We start from the raw sequence: 19,871 nt of genomic DNA on the forward strand, positions 1-19,871 counted from the left end.
AGCCGCCCGGGCGAGCTGTGCGGGCAGCGCTGGGGCACCCAGCCCGCGGCAGCCGCTGCCTTGGTTTGCGAAGGCAGGCAGAATCTTAATGAGCTGTGCTTTCCTTCAGCATCTCCATCATGGGTGGCTGCTCAGGCCTTCCCCCACAGCCAGGCAGATGCAGGACGGTTGAGCCGGGCTCTGCGGGGCTGAGCCCCCCACCTGCACCCCTCCCAGCATCACACAGGATTAGGGTTGTCCTGTGTGGGGTGCGGAGGGGCTGCATCATGATGGTTCCCACTGGTGGCTTTCTCCATCAGGACCTTTGGCCATCACCCAGTGCCAGCCCTGGCTCCACAGTGCCGTCAGCTGATTAGCTTGCTAATTAAAGTAAATTATGGTGATAGGGCTGAGGTATATGTTAAATCTCTACCAGGAAGGGTGTGTTTTTACATAGCGCAACACGTAACTCTGCCACGTGGTCTAGGCTGTACTTGCTGCTTTTTCCTTTGAGCATGGTACCTGCCTTCACTTTAATGATTATTTATTCCCTGGCTGCAGGAGAGCTCGCTGCCCTGAATCAGAGCCTCAGCTCCGCTGCATGAGGGTCTTGGGCACCGGGTGGAGAACCAGGGAGGGGATATTTCAGGAGGACATGCACGCAGAGCTACTACGGGTGACAGCTTTCTCTAGGATCCTGGTGCATTCCCCACTGGTGCCCAAGCCTGGATCTCTGGTCCCAGCTCTGCCTGACATACATCCCTGGGCTGCTGCTGCCCACTGCATCTCGCTGCTTTTTAACAGAGCTGGGGTGGTGGCAATGGCATGTCTCATCGTTGCAAAAGCTGGCTGGCAGTCTCGCTGCGGCACGCTTTGCTGCTCCTGAGCATGTAACATGTCGGAGTGGGTCTTGCTTAAAAGGCAGCTTCTCTGTCAGGTAGGATGCTGTCCCTCTCCAAGTGCCCCCCCTCAGTTTCAGGGGTCACTCATGATTGAAGAAATACAGGATTTCCAAAAATACCCTCAAATAGAAGACCAGTCCCTCAGTCTTGTTTACATCACCTGTAAACAAGATGAACCCAGAGAACAGATGCACCTTCTACTGTTAATAGATTAAAATTATAGATGATCACAAAATAGCAGTGTACAGAATAAATGCTTAGCTGATGTAAATTACTTTTTCCTCTACTTCCTTCCATTAGCCACTGACCATTTACCCCAGGCAGAGCTCTGTCCCCGGGAAACACCTGAGATGGATGTGGAGCTGCAGGCTGGGTAAGTGCTTGGTAAGACAGCACTCCTGATGGACTGAGATGAGATGTGTGAAAATCAGAGGGACTGTGAGATGGAGGATGCTACTTGTCATATTATCTCCAATTCTTAAAAGAAAAGAAAAAGAAAGAAAAAAATGAAGAAAACTGTCCTACCTTTTGTGGTCTTCTGTGCATCACCTGCTCCAGGGCGGGAGTTGGCCTGCAGACCAGTGAGGAAAGTTTGCAGCATTGGCAACAATACTGTGTGATTCAGGAGTGATCCCTTAAACAAGATTATTATTCATTTTACCAGGCACAGCTATCCATTATGGTTAATAAAACACCGCATAAGTGTTTCTCAGCCTGATCCAAACAATAAATCTTGTGGCCCAGCTGGACTCAGTTTCATCCTTAGCCTCGCACTGGAGGATGCGTTGGCACCAGCAGACACCGTGACTTGCGTGGACAGCCAAGATCTGCCTCTTACTTGCCAAGGTGAAGAGCGATGTGAGCATGGTTGCCACCTCCCCGCTGCATCCTTCTCTGAAGAACACAGTCTGCGTTGGCCGTAGCTGTGGTGGCACGCTGGCCCAGGGTTCTGTGGGGAAGGCAGCTCTCTCACCCTGCACACCTGCTCCACGGTGGGTGGGTGGCCTCTTGAGGGACCACACTTCAGGCTTTTGCACTGCTGGAGCTGTGGCCGCTGTTTCGGCTGCCGAGAGGGTGATGTCTCATTGCCCTGGAGCAAGTGAAGTCTGCAGGCTGGCGAAGGAGAGGGGGACCAACCCAAGCTGCAGGAGGAAGGCTTTGTCCTGGCATTCCTGCTGAAAATGAGGTCCAGGAATTTGTTGTGGGGATGCACCTGATGCGAGGATAATGACAAGGCTGTCTGCATGTGCTTGTGCTGCTCAGCAGCCTGCACTGCGGGAGGATGGGAGCCAGCAATCCTGCCTGCACACTGGCCTTTGCATCCAGCATCATGCCTGTTCTGCAAGGTGCCGGGAATGGCTGGAGCAGTGTCGGGGTCCAGGCAGCGGCAGGAGCTGGTCCCTGCCAGGATGCAGTTACCCCACAAATAAGGAGCAAGCACTGCGTGGCTCGGGGTGACAACCTGCGCCAGCACTGCTGCTGCCAGCACCTGCTCTGCAGTGCAGTGCTGGCGGCTGGCTGGGGGGCTCTGCTCCCGGCCATCCATCTGGCATCTTTTTGAGACACCACACTCATTTTTTTGCCGTGCCAAAACAAATCCTAGCAGACTATTAATCACTGGCTTGGAACAGCATCCACCCTAGGTTCGGTTATGGTAAGCTATGCCAGCCCTTGTCTGACATCATGTAGTCATTTGAAGAAGCCATAATTACAGCAATTGTTAGGCATTTTTCTAGCCTTTTCTGCCTTCTCTTGTAGGTAATGTTATGTGACAAATCTCTCTCCCTGACATTCACATCTCTGAGTGCTCTGCTGAAGCGCCACCGGTCGCCCAGCTGTGTTGCGGTGCAGGAACATCAGGCTCGCCGCAGCCAGTGCAGGTGGAGTGCCATAACGTGCGAATCTCAGTTTGGTGGGTGAAAAGGATTTGCGTGGCGATGCTGGGGAAGAGCTGTGGTTTTGACGGGTGTACTCTATGATTTCCCTACATCTGCCGTTGCAGAAGTGGCAGGGGGTGCCGGGGAGGAGAGAAGTGTGCCAGGACTGGTGCCTGGACTGCTAATTGCTGGGTGTAGGATAAAGGCAGGCAGTGTTTGAAACACCAAGCTGGGGGGTGCTGCTAAGTCAATACCAGCGAGGAACTGAAGCCAGGTTCCCTGATGCAGGCACCGTGGTGGGATGGAGCTGGACCCACGGCTGCTCCTCGGCTGGTGCTACACGTCTCCATTGGCTGCTCCAGAGCCGGGGCAAATCGCACCAGCTGAGGAGCGCTGCTGAAGTCTCCCAGCTGGCATTCAGCGCTGTGGCAGGAGGCTGTATATCCTAGGAATGCTTCTCCTGCCTGCTGGCATGCTGGGCAGAAGCCCTGTGGCTCGAGTGTAAAAGCAAGTGAATGTTTGGGAGCTGTCAGCTCCCTGCCAGTGCCAGGTATCTAATTTCTGCTGGAAGAAGGAAGCCTTGGAGTCTCTCTCCCATGCCATGGGGTCAGCAGCAGACTAAGTAGCATGCAGGAATGAAGGGGGCAGAAAAGTGGAAAGAAAAACGTGGAATAAGTGATTTAGTTGTATTCGTGACTTTTGAAAGATGGAACGGATGCTGTGGGGGCGGCTGTGCAGAGTTCGCTAAGCTCTGTGCGTTAGCAGCGTAGCTGTTCAGACCAGAGATGCTGCACTGCTCTGCTTCTCTAAATCACTGTCCTTCCCCAGGTGTCTCTATTCTCCCAACCTTTGCAGTCTGTTCGTCCATGCAATGACCTGGAGACTGAATTAAGATGTGCTGTTTGTAAGCAGGGTAGAAAGAGCAGAGATTCTCCCATTACCTAGGATAACCTTCGCCGGCAGGTGGATCTCCTGCAGAGAGAAGTTTGGTTGCCTCTTAATTCATCCATGGCATTGCTGTCTTGTAAACCCTAAGGCCGTCTGTTCTTCACCTGTGTGTGTAACAGCACGCACGGTTTGTAAATCCAGGCAGGCATCCAACGCGCCATCCTGAAGGTCCACCACACGACTGTGCACCGAACTGCATTGCAGCGCTCCCCCAGCCCGGCTCCCGCACACACTGGTGGCACAGATTGCAATCTCCCTGTGCTTTGCTTTCTACCCTCCCTCTTCTCTCCTCACTTTCAATCTTTGCTTAAGTTGTTGTGTAGGCAATTGCATGGCATTTAGTGCATGGTGATGTGTGTTTGGGGCCTGTGCTGGAAATACAGATCATTATCTGGAGTGGATAATATTAAACACTTTTCTCTGTTGGCTATTTGATTGCAAGGTTACTCTGTTTGATGGTTTTATATGCTGGAATTGATTGCAGGGGAAATATTTAGCCAAGCATGGCTGAAAGGTGTGTCCCATGGGCTGCCAGGTGCAGGTGTGCTGCTGTGCCCGAGGAGCCAGGGTTGCATCTCGGAGGGTGACCAGCAGCCCTTTCCAGACCCTCAGGTCAGCTTTTCTTGTACGATACAGGATTAAATCAATCAAGCTGTGCAGTTTCTTGGTGTGATCCTGCAGCAGACAGCAGGTCAGCTGTCAGTCACCTGTGAGGATGCTGTTTGGTGCTCAGTGCTGGTGCAGGACCAGCTTGCTCAGCAGCATGCCTGGCTCTCGCTCCAGGTGCCCTCCCCACCCTGCTTGGTCCTGGTCCCTCAGCTGGCAGAGATGGCAATTCTGGCAGTATATTTCATAATGTGCCTTCTGGGAAGTGGCCTGAGAACCAGTGTGCTCATTTGCCCCAGGCCATCGAGTAGCCGCTGGCTAATGAACAGCAGCAGCAGCCAGTGGGGTGTGGGCCAGCGAGCTGTGGGGAAAGGCTGCATCGTCTATCATGGCCCCCTGCATCAAGCAGCATTTTTTGCTTCACATCTTCACAGACCATACCGGGAAGAGAGTGGCTGATGGTGCTGGCTGCATTGTGCCTTAATATTGCCCTGTGCGGGCTGCTGAGAGCCAGCCTCTGCCCAGCTCCTCGCTGTGCCCTGGTGCTGCTTTTGTTCACATGGGATGTGCCGGCCTGGCTCCTTAGGTACCCCCAGAAAGCACCATCCTATTACTTCTCCTCTGTCCCCATTTTTTGCTGTCAGGCAGGCTGTGTAAATTGGGAGCAGCTCCAGCAGGCTTCCTCTGGACCAACACCGGTGTGGGAGTGGAGAATTAGCCCTTCACCTGCCACTTTTTTAATATAGGCTTTAAATCTGATTATAACTGCCTGTCTGGCTCTGCATTATGTGCTTCATGATTATTCAGCATTATGTAATCTTCGATAAAAGATGCTGCATCAGTAAAATGAATTAAACTATTGAGTGATAGGAGTTTATCGAATTCCTCACAGTGATGCCGTCCTCTCTTTGGCACTTTAACCTCTCCTGTGGAAAGAGCATGCCAGACACTGCCCTTGCTAACAGCTAGGAAACCCTGCTGACTTGGGTGGAATTGCGGGAGTACAAATAAAGTTAGATTTCAGCTTAGAAAGACAGTTTTTTATAGTCTAAAGACTCAATATTTCACAGCAGCGGTCCCTTATCTGCATTATGTGCAAAGTGCTAGCAGAGCTACATGCACAAATGTCTGCAAGTCCCATGGATGCTGGAGAAAGTTTGGCTCTTGGGGGGCTGATGGGCAGTGCTAGCCAGGCTGTCTTTACTCCAAAACCTCTTGAGAGTAGACATACACTGAATTCCCACATAATGGGTGGTGGTGGTGGTGAAGTGTGTTTAATTTGAAGCTGAATACTTTGTCTCGTCTGCTGAACACCACCCTGCCAAACACAAAATATTGTATTTTCTCCTTTTTAGGTCTTCCTTTTTCCATAACAGCAGTTATCTGATGGCTGAATGGGCTAGGGATTTTGCTCTGAGTTTTCCTATTTCTTCATTTCCTTTTTCTAGACTACAGGGTTTTTGGGTTTTTTTTCTACTTTGCTGTGCTATTCGAAACATTGCTCAGGAAAAAAACAGTTCAAACCTAAACTGTAACTCCCGACACCCAGACACCTTGAGAAGCTTTCAAGTTTTGCAGAACTGGATAAGCAAAGAAAGGAAAAAATAAACTTACATCATTTATTTTACTTCACCTAGTAGCGAAAGGGAAAGGTGCCGGAAAGGGGAAAAACAACACTTCAGAAATGTGAAATTAAAAGAACAGCTTTGAAAAATTAAAAAGATAAAGTTCCTCTTTGATGTTTAAAACAAACTTCAAAATTTCAAACTGTTTTATGCATGTTTTCTCCGGTTCTGCACCACACCAGGAGAAGTGGGGTGCTGGGGGAGCTGGGTCAGGGTGGGCTTCAGTCCCCACCTTGCTGCAGCAGAGGATGCGTGTGGTGGTGCGGGTACCAGCAGCTGGGGCAGGGTACCAGCGGGAAGCCCTCGCTATAGGGGGAGGTTGGCTGTGCCTCGAGCCCCTGAAGCCTTCTGGCCTCTGCAGCGGTGCACCCCGAGGGAGGCAGGGAGGACAGGCAGGGTGCTGGCAGGAGCTGGCTGGGCAAGCGCTGAGGCCGTCACCCTGCCCTGCCTGCGGGCGATGGCTTTGCTGGTCTCATCCTGTGCATGTCCTTTCCCCTCACCGCCTGCACAAGGAATAAAAAACCCAAGGCTTGACAGCCCGCTGACACCATATTTTTAAATATACATGTTTTAGATCCTGAGATTTACTTTTTGACAGGTACAAGAGAGACAGCTATAAATGCTGGGCTGGAAAGGAAAGTCATTCCCATTAGTGCTCAAACAAAGGGCTGCAAGATGCACCACTCGCTTTTAATTAAAAGTTTTCCTTATTTTACAGCATGGGCAGAACCGATATCTTCATTACACGCTGTCCATACCCATCCATGAGCTGGCTGAGCAACAGGCTGTGGTGCTGCCCTGTCACACTGTGTGTCACGCAAGCTGTGAGGGGTCGGGCTGGCCCTGCGCCCCCTCCCCTCAGCCTGATGCTGAGGAGCAGCAAGCCGACACCAAGGGGGACAGTGCAGCTGCCCAGTGGCAGGATGACCAGAGATGGGTGCTGTGAAATGAGCTGCTGTCTTGCATGGAGAGTGCTTGCAAGGGGTTTGGCCAAGGGGGACATGGGGGACCACCATGCCACCAGCTCCCTCCCTGCCAGCCAGGTCACCACGCACTGGTACTAGGGCCATCAGCAGGTGCTGATGTTGGGCTTTGGATAAACTAATTGTGTTGCAAGGAGTGAAGTGATGCTTTTAGATTTCAGAGCCAACGTGTGGCATCTTTATTAATGTGCCTACTTGAGTTCCCTGGGACGCGATGTTTTCTCCTCACCCTGGCCATCCATCTGAACTGATAATAGGACTATTAATCCATTTTGCTGACAGCACTCACAGACCTCCAGTGAGGCAGGAGATGGGGGGGAGGGGGGGCTGCAATCGATGCCTGTTTTGCTCGGAAGGGATCCCGTCACAGCCTCTGGCAAACTGAGCATTAGCTGAGGGTGAAAGGATGGAGCGTTAACCAAGGTTACGGGTGCTGTGCAGCCAGCCAGCTGTGGCCTGGCTTCTCCTTGGTCACCTGGAAAGCATCCTGCAGAAAGCCACTGAGATACAGGATGCTCTACAGAAGCCTGCAGGAGACCTGGTGGTCCGGGGCACGTCGCACTGTGCAGGGATACAGACACTGGGGACACCATAGACCTGCTCAGCAACCTTGTACCTGTCACTTAAACTGCATCTATACCTATATGGAGGTGAAGTTTCTCTGATTTCAGGGCCTTTTCAGCCCTGCCTGGCTACAAGGTGCCTGGGACAGCATCCATGATGTCAGTGATTTTCTTTACAGCAGCAGAAATACAGGTATGCAATAAATAAAAAATGCAGGTCTTTTATATATGTGACATATAAGCATTTCAGTAAGAGCTGGAAAATGAGATGCGTCCCTGCCCAGCTCTTGCTCCTTCCACACTTCCCCTGCCGGTAGCTGATCCCAGGTGCCTTTATATTCAGACTGATCCTGTCTAGTTTTAAATATCTCAAGCCACCGAACTTTCTCCCTCCAGGGAACCATGTTGCAGCCTCATAATTTTTGCTGTCAGCAGAGGGGATTTTTTCCCCTGTGACATTCAACCTAAATGCTCCATTTCTTCATTTCCTGTCATCCCTTCTGGTGATGCCCCTTGTACTCTATTAAATAATTCCTTCCCTCCCTATTTACACCAACCAGATCTGTAAGGCTCTTAGTTTGTCTCCCCACGGACAGCTCTTAGCCAAGCAATATATATATTTAAGCCTTTTAATCTTCCTTCAGAAATCAGTCTCTCTGTGCCTTTGATCACTTGCGTGGCTTCCCTCTGAACTGCTGCCAGCGTGTCTGTGCTGAGGCAGCCCAGCTCCGGCCACACCTGAGCATCCCAGGGCTTGGATGTGCACGGCAGCCCCCCATGTCCCCCTCGCTGTCCCCTGGCCCTTGTCCTGGCTCCGGTATGTGGCTCAGCTGCCATGGCCCGTCCTGCTGTGGGCTGGTGGCCACGTCTCCCTGCCAGCCGCGCTGGCTTGCAGTTGTCTAAGGCACAGATCCTTGCGCTGCTTTCTGCCCATGTTTCTACTCTCACTAGGCCCTTTCTCTGTTAATTTTCTGTGCTTGCTGGAGCTCACAGCACCTCCCCATATAGCATCATCTGCCAAATTCATTAATGTGTAGTTTACTCCCTCTTTCCAGGTCATTAATGAGGGTATTAAACGAGAGTAGACCTAACCTAGATCCCTGCAGTACCCCATAAACACCTCCCCCTGTTTCTAATTACCCTTTGTTTATGATCCTTCAGCCAGGTTTTCAATCCACATGGCACAGTTCAAGGCATCAGAATTAATTTTTCCAAGGAAGCCTTGGCGGACGCGGGACCAAAGGGTTTGCCCACTCGCACTGTCCCCCCCCTGCTCCCCCGTGGGTTACACCGACCCACGCCGCTGCCTCCCGGGGGACACACACGAAATTCCTGGGAATGGTTCTTCCCTCCGCCGGCTTCTGCTCCCGCTGCGGGATCGCGGCAGCCAGGAGCGGGGGGACCCGGCGTTGCTCCCGTGTTCCCCAGAGAGGAGAGGGCATCCCCCTGGGTGTCCCCGGGCACGGTGTCCCCGGAGGGGGCGGTGTCCCTGGAGGGATGCTGTCCCGGGGAACGGTGTCCCCGCACGGGTGGTGTCGCGGGAGGACGGTGTCCCGGGAGGACGGTGTCGATGGAGGGGCGCTGTCCCGGAGGATGGTGTCTCGGGAGGGGGTGGTGTGCCGGCCGCCCGCCGCCTGCCCGTCCTGCCGGCTGGGCGGCCCGTGGCCGCGCCGCAGCGCCCGGAGCCGCGCACCGTGGGGGCCCGCCCAGGGCAGGGCGGGTCCCGGCTCCGCCGTGCGCGGTCCGGGCCGGTCCCGCCGCTCCGCCTCCCCGCGGCGGCCGCTAGATGGCGCCCTTGTGCCTGGGAAGGCGCGGCAGGGCCCGACGGCGCGGCCGGGCCGGGGCCGGGGGGCCGGAGCCGGAGCCGCCGCCGCGGGGGTGCCCGGGCTGTGCCCGCGGGGCGGCGGCTCCGACGAGACGGCGGCTCCCGCTGCCCGCCCCGCCCCGAGGGGGCCTGTGGCGCGGCAGCTCCGGCCGGGCACCCTGTCCCGCTGCCTTCCCCGCCGCGGCGCCGGCTCGCCGCTATCGACCGGCGGGCTCCCGGGGCGGTTTGCCGCAGGGACGCGCCTGCACCCGGCCCCTCTTTGAGCCGCGGGGCGGGGAGCGGCGTGGCTGGAGGTGTGCGGCCCAAAGGCCCCAGGCCGAGTGCCGGAGCGGAGGGCCCGGCCCCACCGGCCGGGGGCAGCACCGGCCCGTGCCCAGGCACCGTGACACCTGCCCGGGGACCCCGGTAATTAGCCCCCGGGGACTTGCGGGCCACGCGCGGAGCCCTGAGGTAAGGCACCGGCACACGGACAGCGGGAGGTTTATTTCATTTCCAAGGAGGACGGCACCGCCGTGCTTTCCGCAACAACCAGCGGTGAGCGGCGAGCGCCGCCGGGCTGGGGCCGCCGGGGAGAGCCTGGCGGCCCCGGGTCCCACGCCGGCTCCCGGTGGACCCTGCCCGGCGGGGCGGGGGGCGGTGCAGCCGGAGCGAGGCGGGCTCCCTCCCGCCCCCGAAGGAGAGCGACTGAACGGGCCTGGGGGCGCTCGGCGCGGACCCGTTGGCCACTCCGGCCCGGCCCCCGCGGCGCCCACCCCGGTGCCCGCAGGGGCCCGCCACCGCCCTGTACGCGCCCGCGGCTCTGGAGAAGGAACCGCCGGCGGCCGCCGCCACGCAGCGGCTGCCGCGGCGCCCGAGAGCGCCGTTGCGCCCGCAGCTCCCGGGCACCGGGGCGGGCTCGGCGCCGCTGGGCACCCGGCGGCCGGCGCGGCGGAGCCACCCCGCGCGGCCCCGCTCCCCTGCCCGGCCGCGCCGCTCCGCCGGCCCCGCCCCGGCCCCGCCCCACCGGCCGGCAGCGCGGCTCGGCGCGGCCCCATTGGCGGCCGTACGGCGCGCCGGCCCCGCCCCCGGGCGCCCATTGGCCGCCGCTCACCGTCGCCCGCCCCCGCGCCGCCCGCCCCCGCGCCGCCCGCCAGCGCTCCGGACTGCGGGCAGTGGCGTGCGGCCGCCGCAGCGAGCGCCGGCGGGAACGGGCTCGGCGCGGCGCGGCGCGGTTCGGCCCCGCTCGGTTCGGCGCGGCTCGGCTCGGCACCCCGCTCCCGCACGCCATGCCTGGCCCAGCCGCGGCGCCGCCGGCTCGGAGCGCCTGAGCGGGCGGTGTTGGCGTGGGCGCGGGGGACCGCGGCTCCGGTGCCCGCACCCGCCCGCCGCCGCCGCTGCGGCCGGGGCAGCCCGGCGGGCGCTGTCCGCATGAGGGCTGCGGGCCCCTGAGGCGGGCGGCCGTCGGCCGTCGGGGCGCGGCGCGGCGGGGGCGGCGGCGGCGATGGGGGCTCTCCCGGCGCTGCTGGGGGCCGCCTTGCTGTGGGCCGGCGCCGGGGCCCTCGTCAACCTCAAGTACTCGGTGGAGGAGGAGCAGCGGGCCGGCACGGTGATCGCCAACGTCGCCAAGGACGCCCGGGACGCCGGTTTCGTGCTGGACCCCCGGCAGCCCACCGCCTTCAGGGTGGTTTCCAACTCGGCCCCCCACCTGGTGGACATCAGCCCCGGGTCAGGGCTGCTGGTGACGAAGCAGAAGATCGACCGGGACCTGCTGTGCCGGCAGAGCCCCAAGTGTGTCATCTCGCTGGAGGTGATGTCCAGCTCCATGGAGATCTGCGTGATCAAGCTGGAGATCAAGGACCTCAATGACAATGCGCCCAGCTTCCCCACTGACCAGATCGAGCTGGAGATCTCTGAGACGGCCAGCCCCGGCACCCGGGTGCCACTGGAGAGCGCCTACGACCCGGACTCGGGTAGCTTTGGTGTGCAGAGCTATGAGATCACCCCCAACGACCTCTTTGGGCTGGAGACCAAGACGCGGGGCGATGGGTCACGCTTCGCTGAGCTGGTGGTGGAGAAGAGCCTGGACCGCGAGACCCAGTCCCACTACAGCTACGTGATCACGGCGCTGGATGGCGGTGACCCGCCCAACTTCGGCACGGTGGAGCTCAGCATCCGCGTCATCGACTCCAATGACAACAACCCACTCTTTGAGGAGCCGGCCTACACCGTCAGTGTGCCTGAAAACTCCCCGCCGGGTACGCCGGTCATCCGCCTCAACGCCTCTGACCCGGACGAGGGCACCAACGGCCAGGTCCTCTACTCTTTCCATAGCTACGTCTCGGATCGGGCCCGGGAGCTCTTCCAAATAGACCCACAGAGCGGCCTCATCACAGTGAGCGGTGCTATCGACTACGAGGAGGGTCACGTCTACGAGCTGGACGTGCAGGCCAAGGACTTGGGGCCTAACTCCATCCCTGCCCATTGCAAAGTTACCATCAGCGTCCAGGATGCCAACGACAACCCACCCCTCATCAACCTGCTCTCCGTCAACAGCGAGCTGGTGGAGGTGAGTGAGAACGCCCCGCCGGGGTACGTCATCGCCCTGGTGCGGGTCTCGGACCGCGACTCCGGGGCCAACGGGCGGGTGCAGTGCAAGCTCCTGGGCAACGTGCCTTTTCGGCTCCAGGAGTACGAGAGCTTCTCCACCATCCTGGTGGATGGGCGGCTGGACCGGGAGCAGAGGGATCAGTACAACCTCACCATCCAGGCCAAGGACAATGGCGTCCCCTCCCTGCAGGCCACCAAGTCCTTCACCGTCAAGATCACGGATGAGAATGACAACCATCCCCACTTCTCAAAGCCCTATTACCAGGTCATTGTGCAGGAGAACAACACTCCGGGGGCCTACCTCCTCTCAGTCTCGGCCAGGGACCCTGACCTGGGCCTCAATGGCAGCGTCTCCTACCAGATTGTGCCCTCCCAAGTCAGGGACATGCCTGTCTTCACCTATGTCTCCATAAACCCCAACTCTGGAGATATCTATGCTTTGAGGTCCTTCAATCATGAACAGACGAAGGCCTTTGAGTTCAAGGTCTTGGCAAAAGATGGGGGTAATCCCTCTCTGCAGAGCAATGCCACTGTTAGGGTGATTGTCCTGGACGTAAATGACAACACCCCCGTGATTACGGCCCCACCGTTGGTCAACGGGACCGCGGAGGTGTACATCCCCAGGAACGCAGGGGTTGGCTACTTGGTGACGGTGGTCAAGGCAGACGACTATGATGAGGGTGAAAATGGCAGACTTTCCTATGAAATGGTGGAAGGAGACAGAGGATTTTTTGAGATAGACCAGATCAATGGAGAGATAAGGACCACCAGAGCCTTTGGGGAGAACGCAAAGACAGCCTACGAGCTGATCGTGGTGGCTCATGACCATGGAAAAACATCTCTCTCTGCTTCTGCCTTGATTTTGATATACCTGTCTCCAGCCCTGGATGCCCAGGAGTCCATAGGATCTGTTAACCTCTCTCTGATTTTCATTATTGCCCTGGGGTCTATCGCAGCCATTCTTTTTGTCACCATGATCTTCGTGGCAGTCAAGTGCAAAAGGGATAACAAGGAAATCAGGACCTACAACTGCAGGTAAAGACATCTTTGTTTCTGTGCGGCCGCCGGGTCTGCTTTGATTTTTGCTGTCACAGTTACTTTTCCATTTGCTGCTGTATACTTTGGGGGGTGGGGGTGGGTGGGGGTAGATTTGCTTTAGGAACAAAAGTGAGCTTCCCGTCCCTCCAAGAAAATTTCCTGCGAGGCTTTAAAAAATTGTTCAGGGGAGGAGAGCAGGAATGCGTGCCGAGTAACGGATCGACTTAACTGTGTGGCTTGACAATCTGTTGCAGCATCCCTGATTTTACGTGCTCCGTCGCGGGAAAGGGGGAGAACAGTTTCACGGCGGCGTGGCTGGTTCCTGTGGGCAGCCCCCTGCCCCCAGCATGGCTCCCCGGGCTGGCGAGGGGGGAAAGCCCCCCAGCCACCACCGCAGCCCCGCGGCAGGAGCGCGAGTGGCCGCGGTGGCCTCCGTCAGCCCTCGCTCGCCGCTCAAAAGAGCCATTGTGCGCCCGATGCGGCTCCTCACCACGGCTGCCGGTGGGGCTGGCTGGGTAAAATAGTGGCGAAAATCACCCGGTTCCCCTCGATGCGCTGCTCCAGCACCCAGCACCCAGCACCCAGCGCCTGGCACGGCCGGTTGGGCTGGGAGCGATGGGGCGAGGGGAGATTTTTGCAGCGCCGCGTTATTTTGCCCTGGCTGGATGCGTGCTTCTGGGTCCGAAATGCCGGAGGGGAGGTCAGCCCCATGCTCACAACCGCTGAAAGGCTGATAGGGGAAATCCAGTCCCCTGAATATGTAACAGCCCGGCGATTATTGTCTCTCTTTTACTATTCTCTGTGTTACACAAGTTAGGAGACAAATGCTAACCACACATGAATATCAATCAGATGCCATAAAAGAGCAGCTGCAATGCCTCATAAATGGTTTAATCCTGTTACTAGTGAAATAGCCATGACTTCTCCATTCCTTCGGCACCGAGTCGTTTCAGAGGGGAGGGATGGAAATTAATTTTGCTCTACCTTGGAAACGCACGCTCGCCCCCGGCGATTCTGCAGCGCAGGGGGATGTGCAGTCTTTAAAGTTTTATTTACGCAGAAATAATGCTGGAGAGTTTGGGTTTTATCCCCGGTTTTCACCGCATAAAGTGCATTTATAAGCCTTTTTGCTTGATGGGGGAAAAATCATCTGCAAATAAAGGTCGATCTGTGCTGTATTATGGGATGTCTAGCTTCAAGTGAAAGCCCATACACCAGCTTTCTTGCCAGCTTGGCCCATTAAAGGAGAATAGGGCCTGAATAGATAAAAATCACGTTGTGGTGGTGCCCCTAACAGCTTCACACATATGTATAAGCCCCGGGTTTACTGTGATGGCTTAGGGATTAATGAAGTGCAGTTTGATTAAATAATTGGTCAATAGAGAAAGGACAGCAAAATGAATGCCTGCAGGAAATAATTGGGCTCTCGCATTGCCAAACTTAAACATTTAGGTAAACAAAACAATTAAAGCTTCATCAAGCATTGTTAGAGGAGTCAGCAGCATATAGATTGTTGGCACAACAGAAATCCCTGCCTTCCCCTGATTTATTTGCATGCTCAGGGGGATGCACAGGCGGTTATCAGTGTGCATCTGAGCAGAAGTCAGCTGCGGAGGTAGAGAAGCACCAGGTAGGCGCAGCAGCGGCTGTGACCGTGGGGCACCCTCTCCCCACACCGGGTGCGTGCCTTTGGGCTTGGCAGTGCCTTGTTTTAGAGTCTCTTGCAAGAGCTGCTGGACAGTCTTCATAAAATGTGTTAATTTATGAGGCATGTAAGGTATATGAGAGCTGTTTGACTTGCTGGCATTTTCATGCTCAGGCAATTAGCTTTCTGGAACAAGAATATTTGTCCAATATTTGCCTTTCTAGATAAACTGTATTATTTATTCATCCCATTATTTCTGTTGCAGCTATTGGGTTGTTTGTTTCTGGTGTGTCTTTTTTTTTTTTTTTTTTTAATGCTGTAATCATAACAAGAAAAGCAGCAAAGTCCTGACTTTCAAATGTGTATTTCTGACTGTGGGTAGCATTTGATGTGCTTCTCTGTGAAATACTGAGCTGCCCAGTGCAGTGCATGTACAAATTCATCTGTGAGGCATTCGCTAGGGCTGTGTTGCTCCCTATGGAAAGAGAAGCCACAGTCACTCTGAGCTGAGCATACCCAGTTAATGCAAGGTGCAATCATATTTGTCATTATTTGCTTGGGTGGTGTTTTACGGTAACTTTTTTCCTCTGGTGTATTGCAGAAGGCAAACAAGGCACTTAATCAGTTGATTCTTTTGGCAGGTGGGAAGCAAAGAGGGAAAGAAAGGCAGAGAAAAACAAGCTTGCAGTAAAAAAAAGAAAAAAAGGTCAAAAAGGATAATTTCTTTTTGAAAAACACAGTTTTGTTGCGCTCTGATTTCTGGAAGGTGAAAGCGTTTCCCAGCAGAAGGGGGTGTGCGTGCTGGGGAGTGAGGGAGGAATAGGATGCGGCTGGAGAAAAGATTTTGAGTTATTAGGTATTATCAGGATATAGTCAAAACACCAGCAATTTGGATAAAACATTAATAAACAAACAGCCTTTGGAGTGTGAGAGAGTAGAGCTTGCCAGCTAGGACTGCTTCTGGGTCTGCTTTATTTACTGCTATGGAAAATGAACTGGGAAAAAAATCCGCTATTCGTTTTGAATTTTCATTATAGGGACCAAATTAAATCACTTTTAAAATCCTTATTATGCATGGAAATGAATGCAGGTACCCTTTTCAGTTCATGGATTTTAACATCTCCATTTTTCTCTTCTGCAGGCTGGACTTTACTCCTAGTAACTAAATATCAGCAATTACAAACACTAGAAAAAACCAAAGGCATTCTTCCTTCCCATTATTTTTCATATTTGACCTGAAAGTGTTATGCATATGAAAATAAGCTAAAGTCTGTGTTGTGCCACCAGTCTCAAAACATGACGTAATGTGCATGACTAAGAAGCCTACATGGAGATGGGGGCCAAGCCCTCTGGGTTTCAGCATGTGTATTTAGTGGGGCAGGGTTCGGGATGCTCTCAGCTATTCATTTTCATTCTGTCCCCCAGAATTGCAGAATACTCCTACGGGCATCAAAAGAAATCAAGCAAAAAGAAGAAAATCAGCAAGAATGATATCCGCCTGGTACCGCGGGACGTGGAAGAGACAGATAAAATGAACGTTGTGAGCTGCTCCTCTCTTACTTCATCCCTCAACTACTTTGACTACCACCAGCAGACCCTGCCGCTGGGCTGCCGCCGCTCTGAAAGCACCTTCCTCAACGTGGAGAGCCAGAACAACAGGAACGCCGGCTCCAACCACATTTACCATCACACCTTCACGGGGCAGAGCCCCCAGCAGCCCGACCTCATCATCAACGGGATGCCGCTGCCAGAGGTGAGTGCAGGCGGGCAGCCCGTGCCCCTGTGGCATCGGTGATGGGTTTGCACGTGGACCATGGGCTGTGGGTCTGTCGGTGTAAGCGCTGCCGAAACGATGTGTTGAGCAAACAGGCTGTGGTGGTTTCCGTGCGTTGGATGCCCTGGGTGAGGGAGTGATGGAGGACGGGCAGGGGGAGTGGTGGGCACCCACCTTGCAGGTTTTGGGGCAGCCCTGATGTGGCCATGGGTGGATGTTTCACCCTCAGGGATGCCCCAGCGGGGGTGCTAGCATGGGTGTGCCTGGCCACGCTGCCTCCATGCTGCTGGGAGGCTGGAGGTGGCTGCTTTGCAAGTGGATTTTGGGTATGATGATACTCAGGGGACAAGGTACTCGTTAACTTCACAAGAGTTTGTTAAAAGGTGGTTGAAAGTGGTGGTGGTGGCTGTTCCACTGGAGGCAGCGTGTTGTGCTGGGGGTGCAGGCAGTGCAGGGTGCCCCAGCGCAACCACATGCACGCCTGGCCTGGGACTGTCCCCTCGCCGTGCAGGATGGGTGTGCAACTGGAGGAGGGATGCGTGGTACCTGCCAAGGGCATGGAAAGGGTCTGCTCCGATCCACACCATTCTCATCAGGTTCTTCTAATTCATCAGCTTTCCTGTACATCACAGGCATCATTTAATGTTGCTTGTTTGTCTCTCTTTGAATTATTGTTTGGTATTAAGCAAAACAATCAAAGGTTTGTCATGTTTCCTGCTTTGAGCAGAATAACAAAGCTGAAAAAGCAGCTGAAATATTTATGGCTTGCTCTGTTTTGCGTTCAGTGTGCTGGTGTAAATGTAAGATGCTGCTGCTGAAGACAGTGGAGCTGCTTCAGATTTATCTGCTCTATGGGGAGCAGAGCCTGGCCCTCTGCGAGAGTCTGCAGGGCTGCTGGAGAGGGCTGGTGCTGGCGGGTTTCATCCTGCAGTGTTTGTATTGGCAAAATACTCATTGAACCCTGGTGTTCAACCTTTGCTAAGGCTACAGAACCACCTCCCAGGAGGTCATGTACTGGTGTCAGCCCAGTTTTACAGTGCTCCCAGCCCAAATGCTGGTCGCTCAAAGCAGAGGTGCAGCTTTTAATGACCAGACGGTCAGGAGGGGGCTGTCGGGATCTCCGTGACAGATCGTGGGCATTTAGCCTCCTTCTGCTCAGCCTGCGTTTGGAGGCTCTCCTGCCCTCACACGTGCAGGCTCCATTAGGGTTTTGCCTGTTCAAGGTTACCTGCTGAGATGCTGTGAGGAGGCACCTCCTGCACCGGTGCCCCAGCACAGCCCTGCACGGTTGCCTGTGGCTGCGGCACCATGACTCTGCCTGCCTTTGGGAGGGTATGGCAGGAGCAACCCAGCGCTGGTCCAGAGCATTAAAGCTCAATTTTAACTTCTGGTGTTGGTATAAAAGCTGTAATAGAGTTTCTTAGCCATAACAGAAAGGGAATGACCTGAATATAAGCGCTCGTATATTCTACTGCACGTGTCCAGCCATAGAGCTGCGCAGGCTCTTCTGCTCCCAGGTCCCCCAGTGGGTGGAGGCAGGGACTTTGCATCCACGCCTGGGTAGGAGCAGTCTGGGATAAGCCTGTCTCTGGTCAGGTAAGGCGGAAGAGCTGCTACCAAAGCCGTCTGCTCCTTGTGCTGTGCCTGGGCAGGCTGGGGGTGGGAAATGCCGCCCTTCGTGCATGAGGGGATCTCCGTTGATGCTCAGATTTGCCTGTGCCCTTTGCTAGGTATCAGCTGGGGCTCAGGGAGCCTAGCTGCCTGGGGGATGCATCCCAAGGATGTGGGTGACCGTTGCTGTTGGGATGTTGGGGGTTGCGGTCCCTGAGGAATTCCTGCCTTCCCAGAGCAGTGTGCTTTGCAGAGGGGTCTCAAGCGCATCTCTGGCTGGTGCCTTGCTACGGGCACCAAGCAGTGGAGCACCCTGTCAGCCTGTGATTCACTGCCACAGACAAAATTCAGTCATAAAATCCATCATGTTGGCGTTAGCCAGAAGTGCGTGCTGGCAGGGGAGGTCTGCCGTGCTGAGGAGGAGGGAAGGAGCATCGGGAACATCACAGCTCGGCTGATAAAGTTAATAGGCAGCTGCGGGCAGAAGGCAGTGCTTGTCCATGTCCCTTCTCGTTAGCCTGGGCTCCGGCAGCGTGTGCTCTCCAAAGACCCCCACCGCCTTGCACACCCTCATGTGAGGGAGCTGGGATGCTCGTTGCTTCTCCCTGTGGCTCCAGCACGCCCCATTTCCCCATCACTTGTACAGGTGGGATGCACTGCAAAGAACCGGTACCTTGCCTGGAGCAATAAATTTGTCTCTTGTAATGAGTGCCATGAAGTGTCAGCTGAAAACGTGCCCTGCAGCAGCCCCGCGGGCACGCAGGAGGGCAGCTGCGCTTCTCCAGCCCTGCTGAGGGATCAGCAGCTCATGGGTGGGTGCTCCTGGGGAGAGCAGCATGTCCTGGTGGGAATCTGCTTGCTCCTAGGGAAAGCTTTTGGACAAAAGGGCAGGGCCAGGGCACAGGGAGGAGAAATCCCAACTGAAAGCTGCTTGGAAGTTTGGTTTAGGGTGGGAACTTCTATGTTTTTTGGCAGAGAGTCCCAGTGTTATGCTTCCAGCTGTTGCAAGGGAAGTTTATCTTGGTGGTGGTGTGGGTTCTACTGGCTCCTAAAAATCCAGGTGACCCCAGAGGGTGAGGAGGTTCAGTGGTGACTAGAGTGACAACCCTGTCCTGGCACACAGGGTGACACAGAAACTCCATAGAAGATGCTTCCATGGAGGAGCATCGCAGCCGTAGCCCATCGCTGCCTTAGCAGGTATTATGGTGTGATGATACACGTGTGAAGCGTGCTACTGGTACACCTTCAGGTGACGAGCATTTAATAAATGCAGTTCCTGCCCAGAGTTTCCAGAGCCAAACTGTTCCCTGCAGTGCATCCAGTGGGACTTTGTCTGGGCTGGTTTGAGTTGCCTCCAGTGACGAGGCTGCTGGCATTTCCCTGGGGAGCCTTTATGAGGTGTCAGCATCGGGGAGATATCGCTGCTGCTCCACCTAGGAGTGACTTTTCCTGATGAGAAGGCAGAGCGTCGGTTGATAAAAGATAAAATACAGAGGTAAATGTGTCGCTGGCGATGTCGCTTAGCATATGATGGTTGTGGCTGGGAGTAAGTGATTGCCTCTGCAGACACGCGCTGTCCTAGCGGCGGTCGGTTTGCAATGTAGCTGGTCTTTAACGTGAGGCTCATTTACTTTAACAGTCAGGAACCTTGAAATAGAAGTCCCCAAGGATGGGTTGTTTGTGGAGCTTCAGGAAATGTTTCCTCCCGTGCCGCAGCAGTGGTATGCACAGTGGCAGGTCTTGGGGCAGGCGGTGCCATGCCGTGCCGGTGGTAATTGGGTTTGTCAGTGCTCCCCACCTTTCCCTGCTGATCCACAAGGGATTAACAGCGGTGTCTGCAGAGGCTGCAACCCCACTCTGAGGATGCAAAAAAGTTTGAGATGACCCTTGAAAAGCTTTTCCCTTTGGG

General features: G+C 55.3%; 1 protein-coding gene across 2 annotated transcripts in view; it reads left to right on the plus strand.

Annotated features, from left to right (window-relative positions):
• The first annotated feature begins 10,484 nt into the window (after positions 1-10,484).
• PCDH19 (protocadherin 19) overlaps positions 10,485-19,871 on the plus strand; it is a 59,015-nt gene continuing 49,628 nt past the window's right edge. For both annotated transcript variants that reach the window (XM_037408459.1, XM_037408460.1), the window contains exons 1-2: positions 10,485-12,929; positions 16,003-16,330. In XM_037408459.1, the coding sequence (XP_037264356.1) occupies positions 10,789-12,929; positions 16,003-16,330 (2,469 nt within the window). In that variant the 5' untranslated portion in view covers positions 10,485-10,788. The remainder of the gene's footprint in view (positions 12,930-16,002; positions 16,331-19,871) is intronic.

Source organism: Falco rusticolus, chromosome 14, assembly GCF_015220075.1.
Source record: "Falco rusticolus isolate bFalRus1 chromosome 14, bFalRus1.pri, whole genome shotgun sequence".
Lineage (NCBI taxonomy): Eukaryota > Metazoa > Chordata > Aves > Falconiformes > Falconidae > Falco > Falco rusticolus.